The sequence below is a fragment of the Balaenoptera ricei genome, chromosome 5, assembly GCF_028023285.1.
Source record: "Balaenoptera ricei isolate mBalRic1 chromosome 5, mBalRic1.hap2, whole genome shotgun sequence".
NCBI lineage: Eukaryota > Metazoa > Chordata > Mammalia > Artiodactyla > Balaenopteridae > Balaenoptera > Balaenoptera ricei.
This window is the reverse complement of record NC_082643.1, coordinates 54,731,104-54,750,385: the sequence shown is the minus strand read 5'-3', so window position 1 is coordinate 54,750,385 and position 19,282 is coordinate 54,731,104. Positions and strand designations below refer to the sequence as shown.

Here is a 19,282-nt window from a genome sequence, read left to right as displayed (position 1 = left end):
GAAAAAGGTGTTTATTTTCCCTCTATATACACTCCTCATAATGAGGACACACATTTTGTATCTTAATTTCACCTATATAAACAAATTTTAGGAGATAGTAACTTGCCAAAACTGTTGCCCTGAGCAATTATTTTACTATGGTATCCCATCTATAGATACCAATAGAAACAAAATGTTATCCTAAAATTTGCATCTGTGCTTTGGTTTAGGCAGAACATGATTGCTTGAGGCTTTAGTGTTTTGGGGGAGGATATTCTCCCACCAGAAGGTTTAGGTTTACCTTACTGTATGATCTTAAAGTACACTGTATCTCCCAACTCCTAGCAAATAGTAAGGGATTGATATGTTGCATTTACCACATCTGAGCCTAGTTACATCTCAGGACACTGTGACCTTCTTAAAGGTGGGTCCATTAGTTATACAGTATCACCCTTTCTTTGAGTGAGAGTGGCCTCTGCCCTGGGCCTCACAATTTAGAAGTTCTGCTCTGGCCCTTCCCCATACTCCTCCCCACAGAGTGAGAAATCCACAGGGCCAAGAACATACCTACATAGATCCCTTCTGGTATGTGCTTGGATACCTGAGATTCAGAATTCCCTGCCCACATGGTCTCAAGTGTATTGCCAGGGTTTGCATGGATCTTTTCCTTTGGTCCGTTCTTTTAAGGGAAGGTCATATCTCTGATAGCCAGACCTAAGGGATAGCCAGATGGCAGCTGTTGGTGAGTGTGTGTGGACATTGCCTTTATAAGCCTGTCAGGGTGTCCACACTACTGCATGTGAGACCCTTTGAAGTACAGGATGGAGCTGCGGTTTGGTGGATCAGGGAGGTTTGCTGAGGGCCAGGGACTGGCTCTCCTCATGTCACTACTTTCCAGTGTAGACTGAGGAGTCTTAAGAATTCTAAATTTGAATCTGCTTTCCTGGCTACTGTGGTGTGTTTGTTAAGGTAGGAGAATCGAACATATATAACAATATATTAGCTTAATGTAAAATACAGTAACTTAGTCATGTGATGTATATCCATTTGTGCTCTTGGTCCAGACCCCGCAAGTCTTAGTGGTAGACTTGCTATTGAATGCCCCTTAATGCCTCTTCCTAGTACTTATTGCAGTGCTTGGCACGTGATGGATGCTAATAAATGAGTGAAATTGTGAGCTCAGAATGCCCCACTGTGGCAGAATATCAAAAGATCAGAAGTATCAACAGCCACTTTTTATTAGCCTTATAATTTATAGTTCAGGGGAAATCTGTTCATAATTGAATTTCAGAATGACAGTGGTAGAACTTCTAAAGAAGCACAATTTAAATCCAGGCTTTCTTATTTGTTCTTTACAGGATTTATTTATCATTTGTGGACTCCACATTATTCATGTTATTCTCATACCACATTATATGGTAGCTTGCAGATACGTTAGTTAATAACATAAACTAACTTTTTTACTCTTCATATAATGCTGAAATTTGCCTGAGATCGTTTTTGATCCCTGCTTGGTTGACTATATCTAAATGGTGCCCTGGTTATTCCTTTTAACAGGAAGCAGCAACTCCCATTTATTGAGCGTTTACTTTGCGCCAGGGATTACATGAAGTGGTTAACATACAGTATCACATTTAGTCCCCGTAATAATCTTATGAGGTAATTTACCCTAATATTATTACAGATGTAAAATATAATATCAGAAGTGGTTAAGTGATTTGCCTAAGACACAGAGGTAGGGAATAGAAAAAATTTTCTTGAAAAAAAGATTTGACTTTTATTTACTTTAAAAGCTAATTTCCAACAAATGTTAATGGAAATCTGATTTGGAGTGAGATGTAAATAATGTGTTTCTGCTATTTCTTCTGCCTTTGTCATACATAGGAATTCAACCTTATTGACAGAAGAGAACTTGCACCACTCCAGGAACTGATTGAAAAACTCACCTCAAAGGACAGATAAAAGGATGCAGATGTGTGCAAATTATTCCTCAAATGAAGCTGTGTGGAGTGTATTTGGATTTTGTTTTATTTTATTTTTATCTTGGTTGTTTTTATGTTAGGTTTGGGGGGCTTGTTTGGGTTCCTTTTTCTTTATTCTGAATAAATGAAACCATATACTATTGCTAGAGGGAGGCAAGAACCATTCTCTATTAATTTGTTAGGGGTAAATTTTGTCTTAGTGGCATACAGTATTTTTTTTAACTTGGGGAATTTTTGATAATACTATATGTTGAAAGAAATGCTTATTGATTGGACTGCTGATGGATGGGGGTTCTCCATTGTGTAAATTGTGGTTGATTTTTGAAGTCCGCAGAAGTCTTATGTTTTTAAGTGCCTTGGCAGGCTCATTTCTGAGGTGCAAAGCACAGACATAGAACTGAACAGGGCTTGAAACAATATTAGGATTACTACCCACGGCACTTACTGATGCATGTTTCAAAATACCTATTGATAAAAGCCATAGTTTACCTAAACTGGTGATCTCCAGCTTTTACTACATTAAAGAAACACAGTTTGTAAAGGTGTGCATGTAGAGCAAAAAAATTAGTATTTCTTAATTATTTTTGATATTGATAGTAATTCTGTTCAACAGATGCTTAAAGTTCTACAAGCAGGTCTTTTCCATCTCTTGATATCTGTGATATTGAAACTTGAAGATGTTGAAATGTAATACCGATTACATTTTGGCTTCTTTCTACATGTTAGCTGCACTGTAGGTGTAAAAATTCAGGTTATATATAGGTTTGCCATCTTCAGAGATGATGCTGAACTGTGAGGTTTCTTAGCAATTGCCAAATGAGCCATAAATCTGCAGAATCCCCTTCTACTTTGAAGAAGAGGTGATAGGAGTGTGTGTTTGTTTGCAGGGGGTTAGTTTGAATGGTGCGTTATAGATGGGATTAAGTACGGGGAGTCAAGTTCAAGAAAGTCCTTTCTCAAAACTCTTGAATAGAATGGCATGAATATTTTAATCAATATCTTGTAAGCAAAGTCTTAGAGACTTCCTTGTAGGAATCAACTTCCATGAGAAGTTAAAAATAAATTACTAATTTTAGATATAGACATAAACATGGAATTTAAGGTCTGTTTGGGGAAATTGATCACTTTACAGCATTTCCATTCAGTGAATGGAGCTGGTGTTTGTCATTTTAAAATGATACAGTACCTTCTTTACTTGTTATAGGCCCAACTTGAAGCATTCTGACTTCTAATTTTTCCACTGTGAAAGGAAATCTTTCTTTGCAGTGATATCAGATAATGAAAGTGCTAAAGTAGTAGTTATTAACTTTTATATTTTTTTTTGCCATGACTTTCTAGTGAACTATTCCCATAAGTAAAAAGTTCAGAAACTTAGTTTTTAAAATAAATGTTAACATTTTTCACTTCAGTTTTACTCTTGTGAAATATCCATTTTAGACTCCCAGTTTTAATTTTGTCATTTCTGGTAAATTTGTTTCCTTCAGTTAGAAATATATACTCTTCCTTTGTTAGGAACATACCTTTTTCCTTGTAGAATAGAAATCTTACTCTGAAATTGTATAGACTAAAAACAGTAGAAAAGAATCTAAAATGAAATCAGTTTGTTTTTGCCATTAACAAGTAGAATAGTGATACAACTTAATGCCATTACAATTATGATCAGTAGGAACTGCCTTTTTCTCATTTCTAGCAATCATTCTCCAAGTACCAACAGTGGAAAGTAACAGGAGAGCCTGGCAGAGGCAAATATATTGGACATTCATTGGTCATACTTATTTATAAACTGCAATGAGAACTAGCTGATTTCCTTAAAACAAATCTTTTAGTATCCAAATGTATAATATCAGCCACTGTGGGTTGATGCGGAAACAAAATCTGGCATCTAGTGATTTGGGGTCCTATCTATTTAGGAAAATGAAACATATGATTATTCAAATAGTCTTCCAATACTGCATTTGACTTCATATCAACCTAGTAATAAAGGGGTTGCAGAGACAAGTGAAACATTGTTTTTGCTCATTTAAGCCTTGTACAGTAGTACACTGTACAAATGTTATTATAAATTAATGTTTAGTAGTCGGACTTACTTTTCCACTCTATGTAGATAGGAGTTTCTTATCACTGTGCCGGAATCTCAGGTGCCTGCTTCTGAGTATTCCTTTAAACAGAGGTATTGGGAAGTAAGGAAATATGTATGTGTATATATGGTAACAAAGTAGAGACATTCTCCCAGGGAGAGGCCTGGCATTGTGCATGGTGTTACGTGGCTGCAAAGAGGGAAACACCAGAGCATGTGAGAAATAACTGACTTAATACAAAGTTGCTTTGATTCATTTGGTTCCCAGGAGCATTAGTAAGATGGCTTTTATAAAATAAGGATCAAATCTTGGTTTTACAACATAGTTTGCTTATAAATGTCTATTCGATTCTTTCCAGATTTCTTAATTTGTAAATAACCAGGATAATGATTTCCCCCCTGCTCTTCATACAGAGATATAAAGCAGAAGTTGGTTTTCTCATCTGCTGATGAAAGCATAAAATATAAAGTAGTAAGTTAACATAGTATTGTCACAAAGCTTTGGTTAAATGTTGATAGGAAGCAAGTTTTAATAATTCTTTTAAATGGCGGTGTAATGGTGGTGGAGAGAAATTAATAGCAGAGTGATAATCTTTTCATTAGCTGTAGGTGGTGCTCCTGGCTTTCGTTTACTGGCTTGATTATTCTGTTTCCCATAAAAACCATGGCACTAGGCTGCACTAAAACATTAAGTATGTGTTAGCTGGTAGAGGCTTTGGAGGTCAGTTTACCTTAAATTGAAAGATTTTAGATTGCTATCTCTTCCTACCTTTGTCATTTTTAAATGCTAAATGGTCAGCATAAAATTAAGTAGGAAAAGATATGTTTAGTGTATAATATGTTGCAGACTGAGTTACTGCCTGGCTTATCAGGAGAGATAAAGCACTACAATCTCATATTCAGGAATTACAGATAATGTGGATATTTATATTTTACATGTAATCACCACACTGCATTTTATGTATTAGCATTTTCCTTGCTTAGGGGAAAATAGCAAAATGACAGACTTCTTTTATACCTTTGTGTACACCCTCTCTGAGAGAGTTTTTGATAACCACTGAAATGGTAAAATATGTGAGATACGATTATTAAGTTGTAGGACTTCCTTTTAAGATAAATATGTCATACCTTGAACATCTCAAATGAGAGTTGATCTTCAGAGTAGTTTCTTTGGGAGCACTACTTATTCCAGCTATGCTGCAAAGGTGTAATGTTTCTGGAACACTTTCAGAGATGCCTTGAGAATTGGTTTGTGACTATGCAAGAAAATCTGTTTTATCATTTCAGTTGCACCGAAAACTTTTCTGGAAGCTTAATATGACCTATCTCATTCATGAAAACAACTCTACTTTGGCTGTTTTCTTAGAACTAAACTATTAAGGAAGTTCAAAAGAATATGCCATAGGCTCTGAATTTGCAGAAGAGAATGTTTTGAGCATTGATTTGTAACATCATTTAATAAAAAAATAGTTTCCTGATGTCACTGCTTTGAAGTAGGCAGTATCGTTTGGATGTACAAGTTTTATTTTATTTTTTTAATTTAGTTTACCTTACAGTTAAATATAATAGTTTAAAAAACCAAAGTCTTTTTCTTATTTTCTATTTTTGGTCCATTTCCCTGATAACTTTTGGATTATATCTTGAGTACTGTAGGGTAGTTTTGATTGAAGATATATTTAAAAAAAAATGGATCCAATATTTAAGATAGAAATAGCTTAAGGAAGCAGCAGCCTTTACCTCCATGCTTTTTTTTTTTAACTTATTTTCACGCAAATGAACAATTTGAATTTAAAGACTGGAGATCATTGTAAAAAGAAATTGGAATACAGTTTATATATTAATTATGCTGAATTTAAGTCTGTGTATCACAGTAAAATATTTCAAGTTGTATAATCATTTCATATGTGATTTATAACTTTAACATTTTGAATGTCTTTTTAAAAGATATGAGACAAGAAGTGTATTTGAAAATGTCACTGCATACCAAGAGGAAAACTTAACTTATTTTGAAACTTATCTGGGATATTAAAGAATATACCAATTCCTAGAAACACTATTCTAGATCTATACTTTAAGGACCGCTCCTAAAATGATTTAAATATCAGCGTTTTGTCATAATATTAAGTTGCACCACAGGAATTACAGTTGTTGAGCTATCAGTTTAATGGTATATGAGATAACTGTTTAGAGATAAAGCTATTTCATGATTTATGGAAAAGTTTAATTTTAAGATATAATAACAATTCTGACTGCAGACAATTTGAATTTTTGAGGCTCTCCTAATGGGCTAATTATAGAGAAAAATTCATTTTGAAGGTATAAAACTGTGCTCCATGTCTGCCACTTGTAGCTGAACTGATACTTAAATTTTGACAAAAGAGAGAAAATACAGATTAAAATACTGAGTACTCTCAGTTTTGCAAGTGTGATACAAATTTCCTTTTCAGCACGTAATACTATACAATAGAAAAATTTGGATTAGAATCCTCAAAGATAGTGAAATCACTGGCCTTTCCAAGCTTATGTTTACTTGTCATCTCCTTCTCCTTGGAGGTAAATTACTTCCTTACTAGTGTTGACTTTCCATATACTCCTCTCTCCCCCATCTCACAACACACACAAACACACACACACACGAAAAACAAAACAGATTGATTATATAGGTCCTCACTGTCAGTGATTCTGAAGTGATTGCTGTCAATACATAGGTTGCAGCTGAAGTGTTGGATGTTACAATTTACATAAGCATTTTTGGTTTGCTGTGGTTGACAGCTATCTTTAAACTACGTCACTGAAGCTGAGATTACTAGAGATATAAATTTAAATCTTTTATTAATATTTAATTTCTGTTATATATTATTAAATTCTTATATGTGCGGGTGTTTCTTACAGGTTTGCACGTTTTCATTTTTATTTTGTTTACTTAATTGTGCAAGTTGTAAAATAGATTCTCGCATTTTCATTTTAAGAACACTTTTCTCCTTAAGTTGTTCTGCAGAGATAACTATTTTTAGGGGAAATAGTTTTTTACAACCACTAAATTGTATTTGTTATTTTTGTACATGCATTACTAGGGTGGTAAGGACACTAATCTTGTGGGGAAAACTTAAATTTGTTTTATTTGAACTTTCCCTTTACATTATTGCTAAAAATTATCTAGGAACAGCATCATGAAATCTAGGTTGAGAGAGAATACAATAAACATGAGAATACTTAAAGTTTTAATAGAATCATTTCTGAGGACAAAACCAGAAGAATACTGCCAGTGCCATAAATGGAAGCGTGAGGCAGCATTCACACTGTGCAACTGTTGCAGAGAATAAGTAAGACAGGATCCTGCTCTAATGGAGATGAACAATTTCTCTCTGTTAAAGTAGCTGAATCTAAAACATGAAATGCAACATGGGCGCTATATTGTAAACTGTGCCAAGATTACTCAAATTGTAGTTACTTTTGATCAGACTTCAACTGTTCTATCGTTTTTGTTTTGAAAGGGGATACTGAGGGAATTCCCTGGCAGTTCAGTGGTTAAGACTTGGCGCTTTCACTGCTGGAGGCCCAAGTCCTATCCCTGGTCAGGGAACTAAGATCCCACAAGCCATGTGGTGCGGCAAAAACTAAAAAATAAAAGGGGATACTGAATGTCAGAAAATCTGTAATATGTTTTAATTGAGAGATGTAAATAATGTATACAGACTTGTATGTGATGGGATTGGAAATATTTAAATTCTAGGATTTTTTTTCTTTAAAGGAAGAAAACTGAATGTTTATTTAAAAAAATAATAAATAGTTATGTTTGGCCATGAATCCTGACTTTGCATTACTGTTTATTTTTGCTGTAGGTGTTCCCACACTGCACAGATTCCTAGAGAAATATTGAAGGTATATGAAATATGTTGAACATTTAAAACTTGTTAGGCATTATTTTTTATAATGCTCACAACAACCCTGGAAGTTAGTGGCTCAGTGTCTTCTATAGTAGAAAACTAAAGTTTAGAAATCATAGAAGTCACTGATTAGGACCAGGGTTTGAAAACCCAAATATGCTTGATCTTGAGGCCAGTGGTTTTGTTTATTTTCTTTAAATATACTATTACCATGAGAATAGTTAGTAAAATAATTATTTATTCACCTTTCCATTAAGCTTTTATCTAATATTTTGTCTTCCTTACAGACCATTAAAGAATAAACAGTATGGGAGAATCCTCATTTTACCCTGATACCTAAGTTCCAAAAGGAAATGTGTATTTTAGAGTATTCGTAGAGTATCATTATTTAGAGGTATTTATGTTTAGAGGAAATTGTGTTTAGACCATTAGGTTGAGAATATTTTGATGGTAGTAGCCGTAGTTGCCCAGTGTCACTAATTGGTATTTGAGATGAAGACTAGGAGTAGAAAATGCTAGTCCATGCCGATGTGGACTGTGTCTGCATGCTTCAATAAAAAATACCTTGTTATTATGCATATATAGTACGTACAAAGCGCCTACTGTATGGAAAGAAATTTACACGTATAAAAATTAACTGTTTTGATAATTAGGTTCATTTGCCTCTAATGTACTGAATCTATATGGTTCTTTACTATATAATATTGTATGGAATGATGCATTTTGGTAACAAAGGTTCTAAATTATTTCTTTAATGCTTAAACAGCCATGCTTCATAGATACTGTTACGAACAGCATAATGATTACAGTGTCATGTTTTCTTTTTTTTTTTTTATAAATTTATTTATTTATTTATTTATTTTTGGCTGTGTTGGGTCTTCGTTTCTGTGTGAGGGCTTTCTCTAGTTGTGGCAAGTGGGGGCCACTCTTCATCGCGGTGCGCGGGTCTCACTATCGCGGCCTCTCTTGCTGCGGAGCACAGGCTCCAGATGCGCAGGCTCAGTAGTTGTGGCTCACGGGCCTAGTTGCTCCGCGGCATGTGGGATCCTCCCAGACCAGGGCTCGAGCCCGTGTCCCCTGCATTGGCAGGCAGACTCTCAACCACTGCGCCACCAGGGAAGCCCGATGTTTTCTTGATGACTGAAGTTCACCTTTGCAAGCATGCAGCAAAATATAGGTTCCTTTGCTAAGGAGCTATATAGGGCTGCTGGCTTGCTCCTATGCCCTGCTGTCGCACTTCAGATTTGCTGGAATCACTCAGACTCCCAGTCTTGCTGTTATGATGGCTTCTGCGTCCTTCCGTTTTCTAGGCAGTAATGAAGGTTGCAAGGAGAAATTTATAAGCAAGTTTATTAAGTTGATAAACATCCTTTTACAGAAGTTGTTGGGTTTGTGTACACAAATGCAGGGGCCGTGTAACCACTACTTATCAATGTTCAAGACCTCTTATTTTTTTTGCCTTTGTTCTCATTTTCTCAGTTGGTTTAGAGTTTATTTATTTATTTGGCTCTGCTGGGTCTTAGTTGCGGTAAGCGGAAATTTTTTTTTTTTTTTTTTAGTTGCGTATGCGGGCTCTTATTTGGGGCATGCGGGATCTAGTTCCCTGACCAGGGATCGAACCCGCGCCCCCTGCATTGGGAGCTCGGAGTCTTAACGAGTGGACCACCAGGGAAATCCCTAGAGTTTTCTTAATAAACTTGTATGTTATCAGTTAGGAGACCCTGTCTCATTCTTTAGTTGTACCATCATTCCCGCTGGAGAACATGAATTCCTAAATTGAAGGAGTAGTAAAATTTCTGGCAAGGAAGGGTTAAGATGGTAGCATGCTCACACCTGATTGAGTGCTCTAATACAGAGGTCCCCAGCCTTTTTGGCACCAGGGACCGGTTTTGTGGAAGACAATTTTTCCACGGACAGGGGGCGGGGGGAGCGGGGGTGGGGTTCAGGCGGTAATGCGAGCAATGGGGAGTGATGGGGAGTGGCAGATGAAGCTTCCCTCGCGCACCTGCCATTCGCCTCCTGCTGTGCAGCTGGGTTCCTAACAGGGGGTTGGGGACCCCTGCTCTAATACCCTGTATTTTATCTGTAATTCCAAAATCTGAAACGCTCAGAAAACAAAGTATTTTCTTGAATTCACTGCAAACTTAACCTGATCTAAGGTTAATAGTCTTTATTCTACTTAATGTGAAAACATGTTTCACTGCAAAATGTTAGTGTACTTAACACTTCTGCAGGAGGGTGAGGAATGGTTACATAATATATGTGGTATATAACTATATTTCTTTTCTAAATTCCAAAATTAAAAAAAAAATTTATTTACTTGGTTGTGCCGGGTCTTAGTTGCGGCACGTAGGCTCCTTAGTTGTGGCAGGTGGGCTCCCTAGTTGTGGCAGGCGGGCTCAGTTGTGGCATGCGAACTCTTAGTTGTGGCATGCATGTGGGATCTAGTTCCCCGAACAAGGATCGAACCCAAGGCCCCTGCATTGGGAGCGCGGAGTCTTATCCACTGTGCCACCAGGGAAGTCCCATAAATTCCAAAATTTTAAAAATTCTGAAACAGAGTGGACTACAGGAGTTTCAGATAAGGGACTGTGGACAAAAATCAGGGAGGTACTTTTGAGAGTGCTTTTCTCTAGGCTTTTTCTTGTGTTATCCACTGGTTATGCAGCATAATGGGAAATTATGCTGAAATTGATGCCAAAAGAGCTAGGTTTCCTGTTTCCCCATTTGTATTTTTGAGGTACACTCTTCAGCTTGGAGGAACTCACGTTCTCACAGCCAGACACTGGCAGAACTGGGATTTGAAACCAGTCTTTAATTTTCCAGTGCTTAAACTCTCAATCACTGCACTATACAAGTACTTCTTTTGTGGTTTTTGTTTTTGTTTAGTTGTTTTTTGTTTGGTTTGGTGGAGGGGGAACCACACTTGGAGATTTCTAATCCTCAACCCCAAACATCTTTGTCAGATCCATATGGGACTTACTGAGTTCCACTTTCCTCCTGTTGAAGGTCTCAGAGACTTACCTTGCCTTATTCTTCTCTCAGTAGCTGCCAAAACCCTTACCATTGCATGTTTTTTTCCCCCAAGTTTGGGTGTGGAATATAATACCTAGTAGCAGGAATTCCCTGGCGGTCCAGTGGTTAGGACTTCGAGCTTCCACTGCTGGGGGCCTGGGCTTGATCCCTGGTTGGGGAACTAAGATCCCGCAATCTGCTCAGTGGGACCAAAAAACAAAACAAAACAAAAACCTAGTAGCTTCCCCAGCTTCCTTGCCATCCCCATGACAAGTATTCAGGCCTTTTTCATTTCAAGCATCCTGCTACTAATTACTATGGGGATAAACAAAAGTAATATACATAAAATACTACCATAATGAAATAGGGAATTTACAAAAAATGATTTTTTCTGTTTTCATCTTAGAGTTCCCCATGGAATCACATTTTGATTTCTGCCTTTTATTTCTGAGAACAGATTTTCACCATTTAGCCCCTCCTTCTTACTCCACCTTTTGATGCATTTCAGGTCTGATGTTGGTTGTAAGGTAGAAAAGAATAATAGGGCCTTTGGTTTATGTAGACAATTTGAACTTGGGAACTTGTAGACTGGGGAGTGGCCTGTTTACTAGGTCTTTATCATGATTAAAAATGAATTCCTCTGGGCGTTTCTACACTACATTTGTCCCCAGCTAGATGAGTCATCTAGCAGAGGACGGGGCACATAAGTAGGCATTCAGAAATTCAACATACATTTGTTAACTATGTGCTAGGTGTAGGGTATGCAAATTTAATTAGGCTTATAGTTATGCTGAACAGAAACCTACCCAGTGTGGTAACTTTTTCACAGCATTGTAGGGCAGAGAAATTTTCCCTCTTTAGGTGCTGGTCTAATAATTAAATTGACATAAGACTAACAGGAGAAAAACATTTAATTACATATGGGAGCCCCATAAAAATGTAAGACTCAATGAAATGACTAAAGCAGGAAGCTTTTATATTTTTTAGGCAAAGAAACAAATTTGTGATGAACTGACAAGACGAAGGGGTTTGGGCCTGGTGTAGTAAATTGTTGAAGCAGTAACAAGTTTTATTTATCCAGCCTTCTCTGCCCTAAATTCTCAGTCTCTGGCGATAGGATGCCCTCCTGGTATAGGGAAGGTAACTTTTATATGGGAGAGTTAGCCCCTGCCTTCAGGAGGAACAAAGGACGGTTAGAGTGTCCTTATTTAATTCAAAGTAATATGCCAAAGTGGCAAATTTGGGGGTGGCAACTTCTGCTCCCCTTCAGCATAAATGGGGCATCCAAATCAGGATATGAGAGATCAGAAAAGGCTTCCTGTGGTGTGGCATCTGGATACTTCAATTCCCATCCCAGTTCCACTCACACTGACTTAGAGACTTTCAACATCCCTCCTCAGTGCCTGTTTCCTCACTGATAAATGGGTTTAATGGTAGGATCTCTGGCACTTGATTGCTAGTTAACCAATGAAAAACGTTCAAAATAATGTCTGGCACACAGTAAGACTGCAATACATTCCCAGCGCCTCCTGGCCTGATGATAGCCTCCAGGCTGAGAACAGGGTAATCCGTTTGGTTTTTCTACTACTCACCGCCTCACCCCTGACAAGTTCAAAGTTTCAAGTCCAACCAATTCGGTCCAGACGCTCAGAACCCACAAACCTCACGGGACAAGCGAGTTCCCCAAAGCCCGGCCCACTCCTGGTGACGAGGGCAGGTGGCGCCCTCTACCCTCGAGCCCCACCCTCCAGCCCCTTTCGACCTTGGGCACCCGCCCGGGTTCCCGGAAGATCCCCCTGCCACCGCCTCCTGGGCTGAGGTGCGCCTGCGCGCGCGCGGCCCCGCCCCTCCTCCCCCGCTCCCCGTGACCCTTCGTGCTGGGCGCGCACGCAGGGGCCCCGCGGGGGCGGGCGCCGGCGGAGGGGCCCGGGAAGGATCGCAGGTTTAGGGGAAGGCGGGGGCGTGGCTTCCCCGCTGGGCGGGCGGCCACTTCACAGTCCCGCCTCCGTCGGCAGCTGCATCCGCGCGCCAAAATCAAACCCGGGTACCCGCCGGCCAGAGAGCCTGCAGTTCAAGGCGAGCTCAGCGGCGGCGTCGACCCCGCAGCGCACACCTTTGGCCACCTCCCAGCCCTCCCTGCCCGACGCGCTCGGGGCCGCCACAAGACGAGGCATGGCCACCCCACCCAAGAGGAGCTGCCCATCTCCCGCAGCCAGCCCTGAGGGGACCCGCATCAAGAAAATTTCCATCGAAGGGAACATCGGTAAGGAGCCTCGGGAAGTGTTGGTCCCAAAGCAGGGGTAGTCGCGGCAGCGGCGGCTGAAGCGCCCTTTCGCTTCATCCCTGCTGCTCCTCATTGAGGGCTTTCCTCCCAGCGTGCTCCTGTGCTTGCAGACGCGCCCTCAAATTCCCCAGCCTCCGAAAGCACCCTTCTCTTGCCTCTCCAGCTTCCCTCCCGTGCCACGAGGGTGTTCGTGACCCCTGGGCGTCAGGCGGCGGGCCTAGGCCTGCGGGCTCTGTGAGGCGCGCTTGGGGTCCCTTTCATCCTCTTTGTTTGGATCGCGCAAAGGGAAGGGTTTTGTTTTTGCGGTGTGTGGTGTTTTTTTTGGATGTGTCTGTATGTCAGTTCTTGAGGTACAATATACATAAGTTAAAGGATCCCTTTTTAGGTATACCCCTCTATGAGGTTTGACAAACATACAATGTTTTACTACCACCAAGATCAAGATTCAGAACATTTCCATCCCTGCAGAAAGTTCCCTCTTGCTTCTTTGTAGTCAGTCTCCTCTCCATTCCTATACCCTGGCAAGCAGTGATCTGATTTCTATTCCTGTAAGTTTTGCCTTTTTCAGAATGTCATATAAATGGATTCATAGAGTATGTAGCCTTTTGTGTCTTGCTTTTCTAGTTTAGCGTAATGCTTTTACATTTATTCATGTTGCTTGTATCTGTGGTTTGTTCTTTTTTGTTTCTGAGTAGTATTCCACTGCACGGATATACCACAGTTTCTCTCTCCCAGTTGTGGACATTTGGATTGTTTCCAGTATTTAGATTATGAATAAAACTGCTGTAAACATTCAAGTACAAGGAAAGAATTTTTAAATGATCTTAGCAGAAGGAGTTCCTCACTCCCTACCCAACATCCAAGTAAACATTGTGTTATGATTCAAAGACCACTGCTGTTTCTGTTCTTAACCCAGATGTCATTTTGCAAGATACATGAGAACTTCCGATTTTTCTCTATTTCCTACCACAGGAAACCTATGCCTGGTATTTCCTGTTTTGATAGGATTTTGGTTTTTTTTGGTTCCAAGTTAGGTACTGGCCATTCATGCATACAGCAGATTTTAATTCTTACCATGCTCAAAGCACTTGTACTTCTTTCAAAAGGCAAGGCAAACAGGTGCTTTAGCAGCATTCCAAGGAATAGAAAAAGCTGAACACCCCCTCAAAGAGGACATCTTGTTTCATTGCTCCAATATTAAGGCACCAGTGGGAAAGATCCATGTAATAGACTCTCACTTCTTCTTAGCTGGATAAGTTCTTTGAAGGTGAATGTTTACTAGTATGATTCCTCACAGCTACTTATTGGATATAGAAGACCATGTATAAAGACAGGAGAAAGTAGATGAACAAAATCTTTTCACAAGTAAATTTGAATGAACAACCTCTCAGATCTATACCACAATCCCTTCCCTTTCCTAAATCCAGTGAAGCAGTGTATCATATCTGGAAATTTACTTCCTTCCAAGCATCTTTAATCTTCTCAGCACCTAAAATAATTTCCTAATATGTCACCCCCTCTTCAGTTTCTCAAAATTCTTCCAGAGCAGTCTTTATGTATACAAATGTGATTGTGTTATCCCTTGCTTAAAATTCTCTGACCTCCCCATTACCTACACTGGAAGGAGTTGCAAACTGATGGCCTGCATTTACACAATATTGGCCTGCCCAAATTTGAAAAAAAATTTTTAATTAGTTGCTAGCATTTACAAATGTTGAGATTTCCCATAAACATCTAGATTCTTGGCTTCTCTTGAAAAATCTGAAGATCTGGTAGCACTGTGTTTCTGTAAGAGCACCATTTGCTCTTTAGATGGGATATGTCACTTACCACTTAACTGTTTTCCCTGACACTGCAGCTTTGTCATTTGCTGTTTATTAATGCTCTTATACTGTTGTTCATGTGCCCTCCGCCTTATTTGCCAGACCCAAATAAGCTATATATGTACAAATTGCTAATCTGTGTATAGAAGACTATTTCATGATTCCTCTATTTTCTAGAATTTGAATTTTTAACTGGTCATTTTCATTTCATACTCATGTAGCTTGTTTTCTCATGTTCTCTAACTAAAATACTCTCTTATGTTAGATTTTGGAGTCCTTACCTACTTCTCATCTTAATGGTCTGTATAGAATGATTATTGGCATCATTATGCTTACTTGGCATTAATAATTTTGTTAGGTCCCATGACTTTTTAAAGTATTAACATCAGTGTCCTTGGTTCTTGTTCTCCTTTGCCTTCCTAGAATTTTAATTTATTAATTAGCTTATTTTCAAGACCCCCCTTTCCTCCCCAAAAGTTAAGGAACTGGATATTAGTCTGATTGGGAACTGCAGGTAACTATTTTTACACTGCTTGAACTAAGGAGTAATTTTAGAGAGTAACTGTTATTACTCTTAAAATTTCAGAGTATGACCACATGAACTTTTTCTCTTGGTAAGCAGTATCAGAGGAAAGCTGAATGCTCTAGCCTTAAGTGCTTTCAGACTCTAGCTGATGGCTGGTGTTTTAATGTGTTCCTTGGGTGCTCTTTCCGAACATCATGTTTTCTTTCCTTCCTCCATCTCGCTCAGTAAATGTCTGGTGAACGTTTTATATGCTTCCATTCATTTCTTCTAAATGCCTTACAGTTTCTGTGCTTACCCTCTTCACATGAAATCTGTGGTCCACCAGTGTTTTTCCTGTGATTAAACCTCATGGTCATCTAGTTTATCCTTAAAAGTCTTTTGCCTGTCCTCTGGTGATAATATGATTTTCTGTGTTACCTTCTGATTGACCCTCCCTCTTTTTTTTTTTTCTTTCTTTTCTATCGACCTATGTAATGTTTTAGGTTTAATTATAGTTCTTCAAGTCAAAGGTAAGTTCTTTTTGCCCTCTTTGGACCCAGTTTATAAGGAAGAGGAAGCTTTGCTTCAGTTGCTTTTTTAAAATATGTTTATCTATGTGCGTGTGCATTTGTATTCATATATATGGAGAGGGAGAGAAAACATCATGCTGACCAGAGATGACTAATATAATCACATTTGGTGACTTCAGATAGGAAGGGTGTGGTGGTCATTAAGAGTATTGTTACACCCTGTCAAATTCTAGGTCAAGACCTTCCCTACTATTAAATTGAATGAATTCCCAGATAATTTTAAAATAGTGAATATAATGTCTTGGTTACACCCAAACTGTTTTCTTTTTTTCCTTCTAGATATCTCAGAAACTAGTGAATGATCAGGGAGAAGTAAAGTCTATACAACTTTTTTTTTTTTTTTAAGGAGTTTGATAGAGTGCACAGAACCATAAAAGTGAAGCAGAAAAAACATGGCTATTGCTTGTAGGACGTGTTTTGCAAAAATATTTTTATAACTTCTGTTAGCCATAGTGTCGTATGTTAATTAGTGTCATATAATAATAATCATATTATTTCCCATCCTAAAACTCTGGGAATTGGATGCTTTTTTTTCTGGCCACGCTGCTTGGCTTGTTGAATCTTAGTTCCCCGACCAGGGATTGAACCCTGGCCCTCGGCAGTGAGAGCTCAGAGTCCTAACTACTGGACCACCAGGGAGTTCCCTGGATGCATCTTTATATTAATTTTGTGGTTTATTTGGTTGTTTCTAGATTGGTTTTAGATAGGAAAAACCTGAGTTTGTTTGTAAACTGAACGAATAGAGCCAGTAGAGAGGAAAATTTTGAAAATGCAAGAGCCTGGAATGACTGTCACTGTTGTGGTAGTTTACTTATTTATCACAGCAGTTTCCATGAGGAGGGTATTATTATTATAGTCTCCATTGTATTATGAGGAAACAGGCTCTGAGAGGTTCAGTGACTTGCCCAAAATTACATACCTAATTAAGTGGGAGAATAGCCTTAACCACTTGCCACAGTTATCTCTGTTTTGTTAAGGAAAGTAAGTCTAGGACTAGAATTTTTACTTTTTTTTTTTTTTTTTTTTGGCCGCACCGAGCAGCTTGCGGGATCTTAGTTCCCCGACCAGGGATGGGACCCATCACCCCTGTGGAAGTGCGGAGTTCTAACCACTGGACCTCCAGTGAATTCCCTAGAATTTTAAAAATTCTGTTCCATGGCTTTGGTAAACTAAAAACAGTAACAAACAAATGAGCTTAATACAGGTGGGCAGGGATCCTTTTACTTTTCATTTAAAAAAAGTCTAAAAGAGAAAGTTTAGAAAATCGAATGCTTTTATTTTTTGTATTGTTTGCTATTACAAATTTTGTAAAAGCTGACGGCTGTCTTGGCTTTTTTTCCTGATAAATTTCCTTCCTCAGTTTCACTTTTCCTCTCACAACAGCTGCTGGGAAGTCAACATTTGTGAATATCCTTAAACAAGTCTGTGAGGATTGGGAAGTGGTTCCTGAACCTGTTGCCAGGTGGTGCAATGTTCAAAGTACTCAGGATGAATTTGAGGTATGAAAATCAACTTTATTTAATAAAATAAAAATTTTTGATTTAGAGAACAGTTGTATTCTTGCATTTTTTTTTTGTTTGTTTTCCTTTTGCAATAAAACTTTCAAATATAGGGCTTCCCTGGTGGCGCATTGGTTAAGAATCCCCCTGCCAGTGCAGGGAACACGGGTTCGAGCCCTGGTCCTGGAAGATCCCACATGCCGTGGAGCAACGAAGCCCGTGCGCCACAACTACTGAGCCTGCGCTCTGGAGCCCTCAAGCCACAACTACTGAGCCCGCGTGCCACAACTACTGAAGCCCATGTGCCTAGAGCCTGTGCTCCGCAGCAAGAGAAGCCACCGCAATGAGAAGCCCGCACACTGCAATGAAGAGTAGCCCCCGCTCACCACAACTAGAGAAAGCCTGCACACAGCAACGAAGACCCAACACAGCCAAAAATAAATAAATTAATTAATTAATTTAAAAAAAACAACAACAAACTTTCAAATATAGCTCTAAGTCCCAAAGTAACTACTTTGGGCAGTAGTTACATGGAAGTGTATATATATGTATATATAACACGCATTGAACTATGCGCTTAAGATTATGCACTCAAGATTATGCACTCCATTGCATCTAAGTAGAATTTTTAAAGTTTTTAAAAATTAATTAAAACGTTTTTAAAAAATCTAATTGTAAGTTAAATTTCTTGTGTGGCGTTTTACATTTTGTTTAAAAATAGGTAAATAAGAAAAGCAAAAACAGCTACCCAATAGCTGAATTTTACTAGTTTATTTTTCAGGACTTTTGTCTTAGAGACAGCCATTATTTTTGTACTTTCATCCTTGTCAGACTTTCACCCTGGACACAAGTTTCAATTTCCCAGAACTTTCCATCCTACGTTGCAAATGAGAAAGAGGGCATAATTGTTAAATTCCATTCTTTACAACAAACTTTATTGTATGTGTATGAAGAAGAGAGATCTCATTGCTAAGATTTCTGTTTCTGGAGAAATGAGAATTGAAATTGAAAGCAGCATAGCAGAAATGGAAAAATGGAAATGTGTGCTAGAAACTTACTTTGTTAGGTCTGAGGAGGACAGAGAGGTTTTGAAAAAGTGTAATTTTAAAAGTTTAGCTGTTGGTCTAGGGAATCTAGGAATAATAATTGAATATTTAAAATGTAAATCGTATATACAAGGAGGAGTCACCAGCCAAGATACTCTGCAGACTTTGAGGACATTGGTTTTGAATAACCAAAAGTATTTTCTCATATACCTGTTTGCCAAACATAGTTAACTTTAGGTCTGGGACCCATCTCACTACACCCCAATCCTTTGAATAATCTAGGACTAAACCCTGAAGGGACTTCCTTCCCATATGGACTCCATCTTCTTAAGAAATTGATATTTCAGTCTGGTCTTTGAGGAAGGGCAGAGCTAGCCTTAAGTAGAGTTTTAAAGTGGGTAAATTTATTTGCTTCTTTCAACATTTTTTATTGACATATGATATAACTATAGAAAAGTATATAAACCTATGTACAGTTTAAACAACAGTTCGAAGGCTAACATCTTAGTAACCATCACCCAGGTCAAGAAATAGACCATTACTTTCTCATTCAAGAAGTCCCTGTTTGTTCTTCTCAGGTCACAGTATCTCCTTC

General features: G+C 38.5%; 1 protein-coding gene across 3 annotated transcripts in view; it reads left to right on the top strand.

The window, feature by feature from the left end:
• Window positions 1-19,282, top strand: part of MOB1B (MOB kinase activator 1B) — a 131,402-nt gene that overhangs the window by 60,797 nt on the left and 51,323 nt on the right. For 2 of the 3 annotated variants that reach the window (XM_059922885.1, XM_059922884.1), the window contains exons 4-5: window positions 12,956-13,203; window positions 17,526-17,641. In XM_059922885.1, coding sequence (XP_059778868.1) covers window positions 12,956-13,203; window positions 17,526-17,641 — 364 coding nt within the window. Of the gene's footprint in view, window positions 1-1,863; window positions 7,846-12,955; window positions 13,204-17,525; window positions 17,642-19,282 lie in introns of those variants that run through there. The other variant, XM_059922886.1, reaches the window with a different exon arrangement.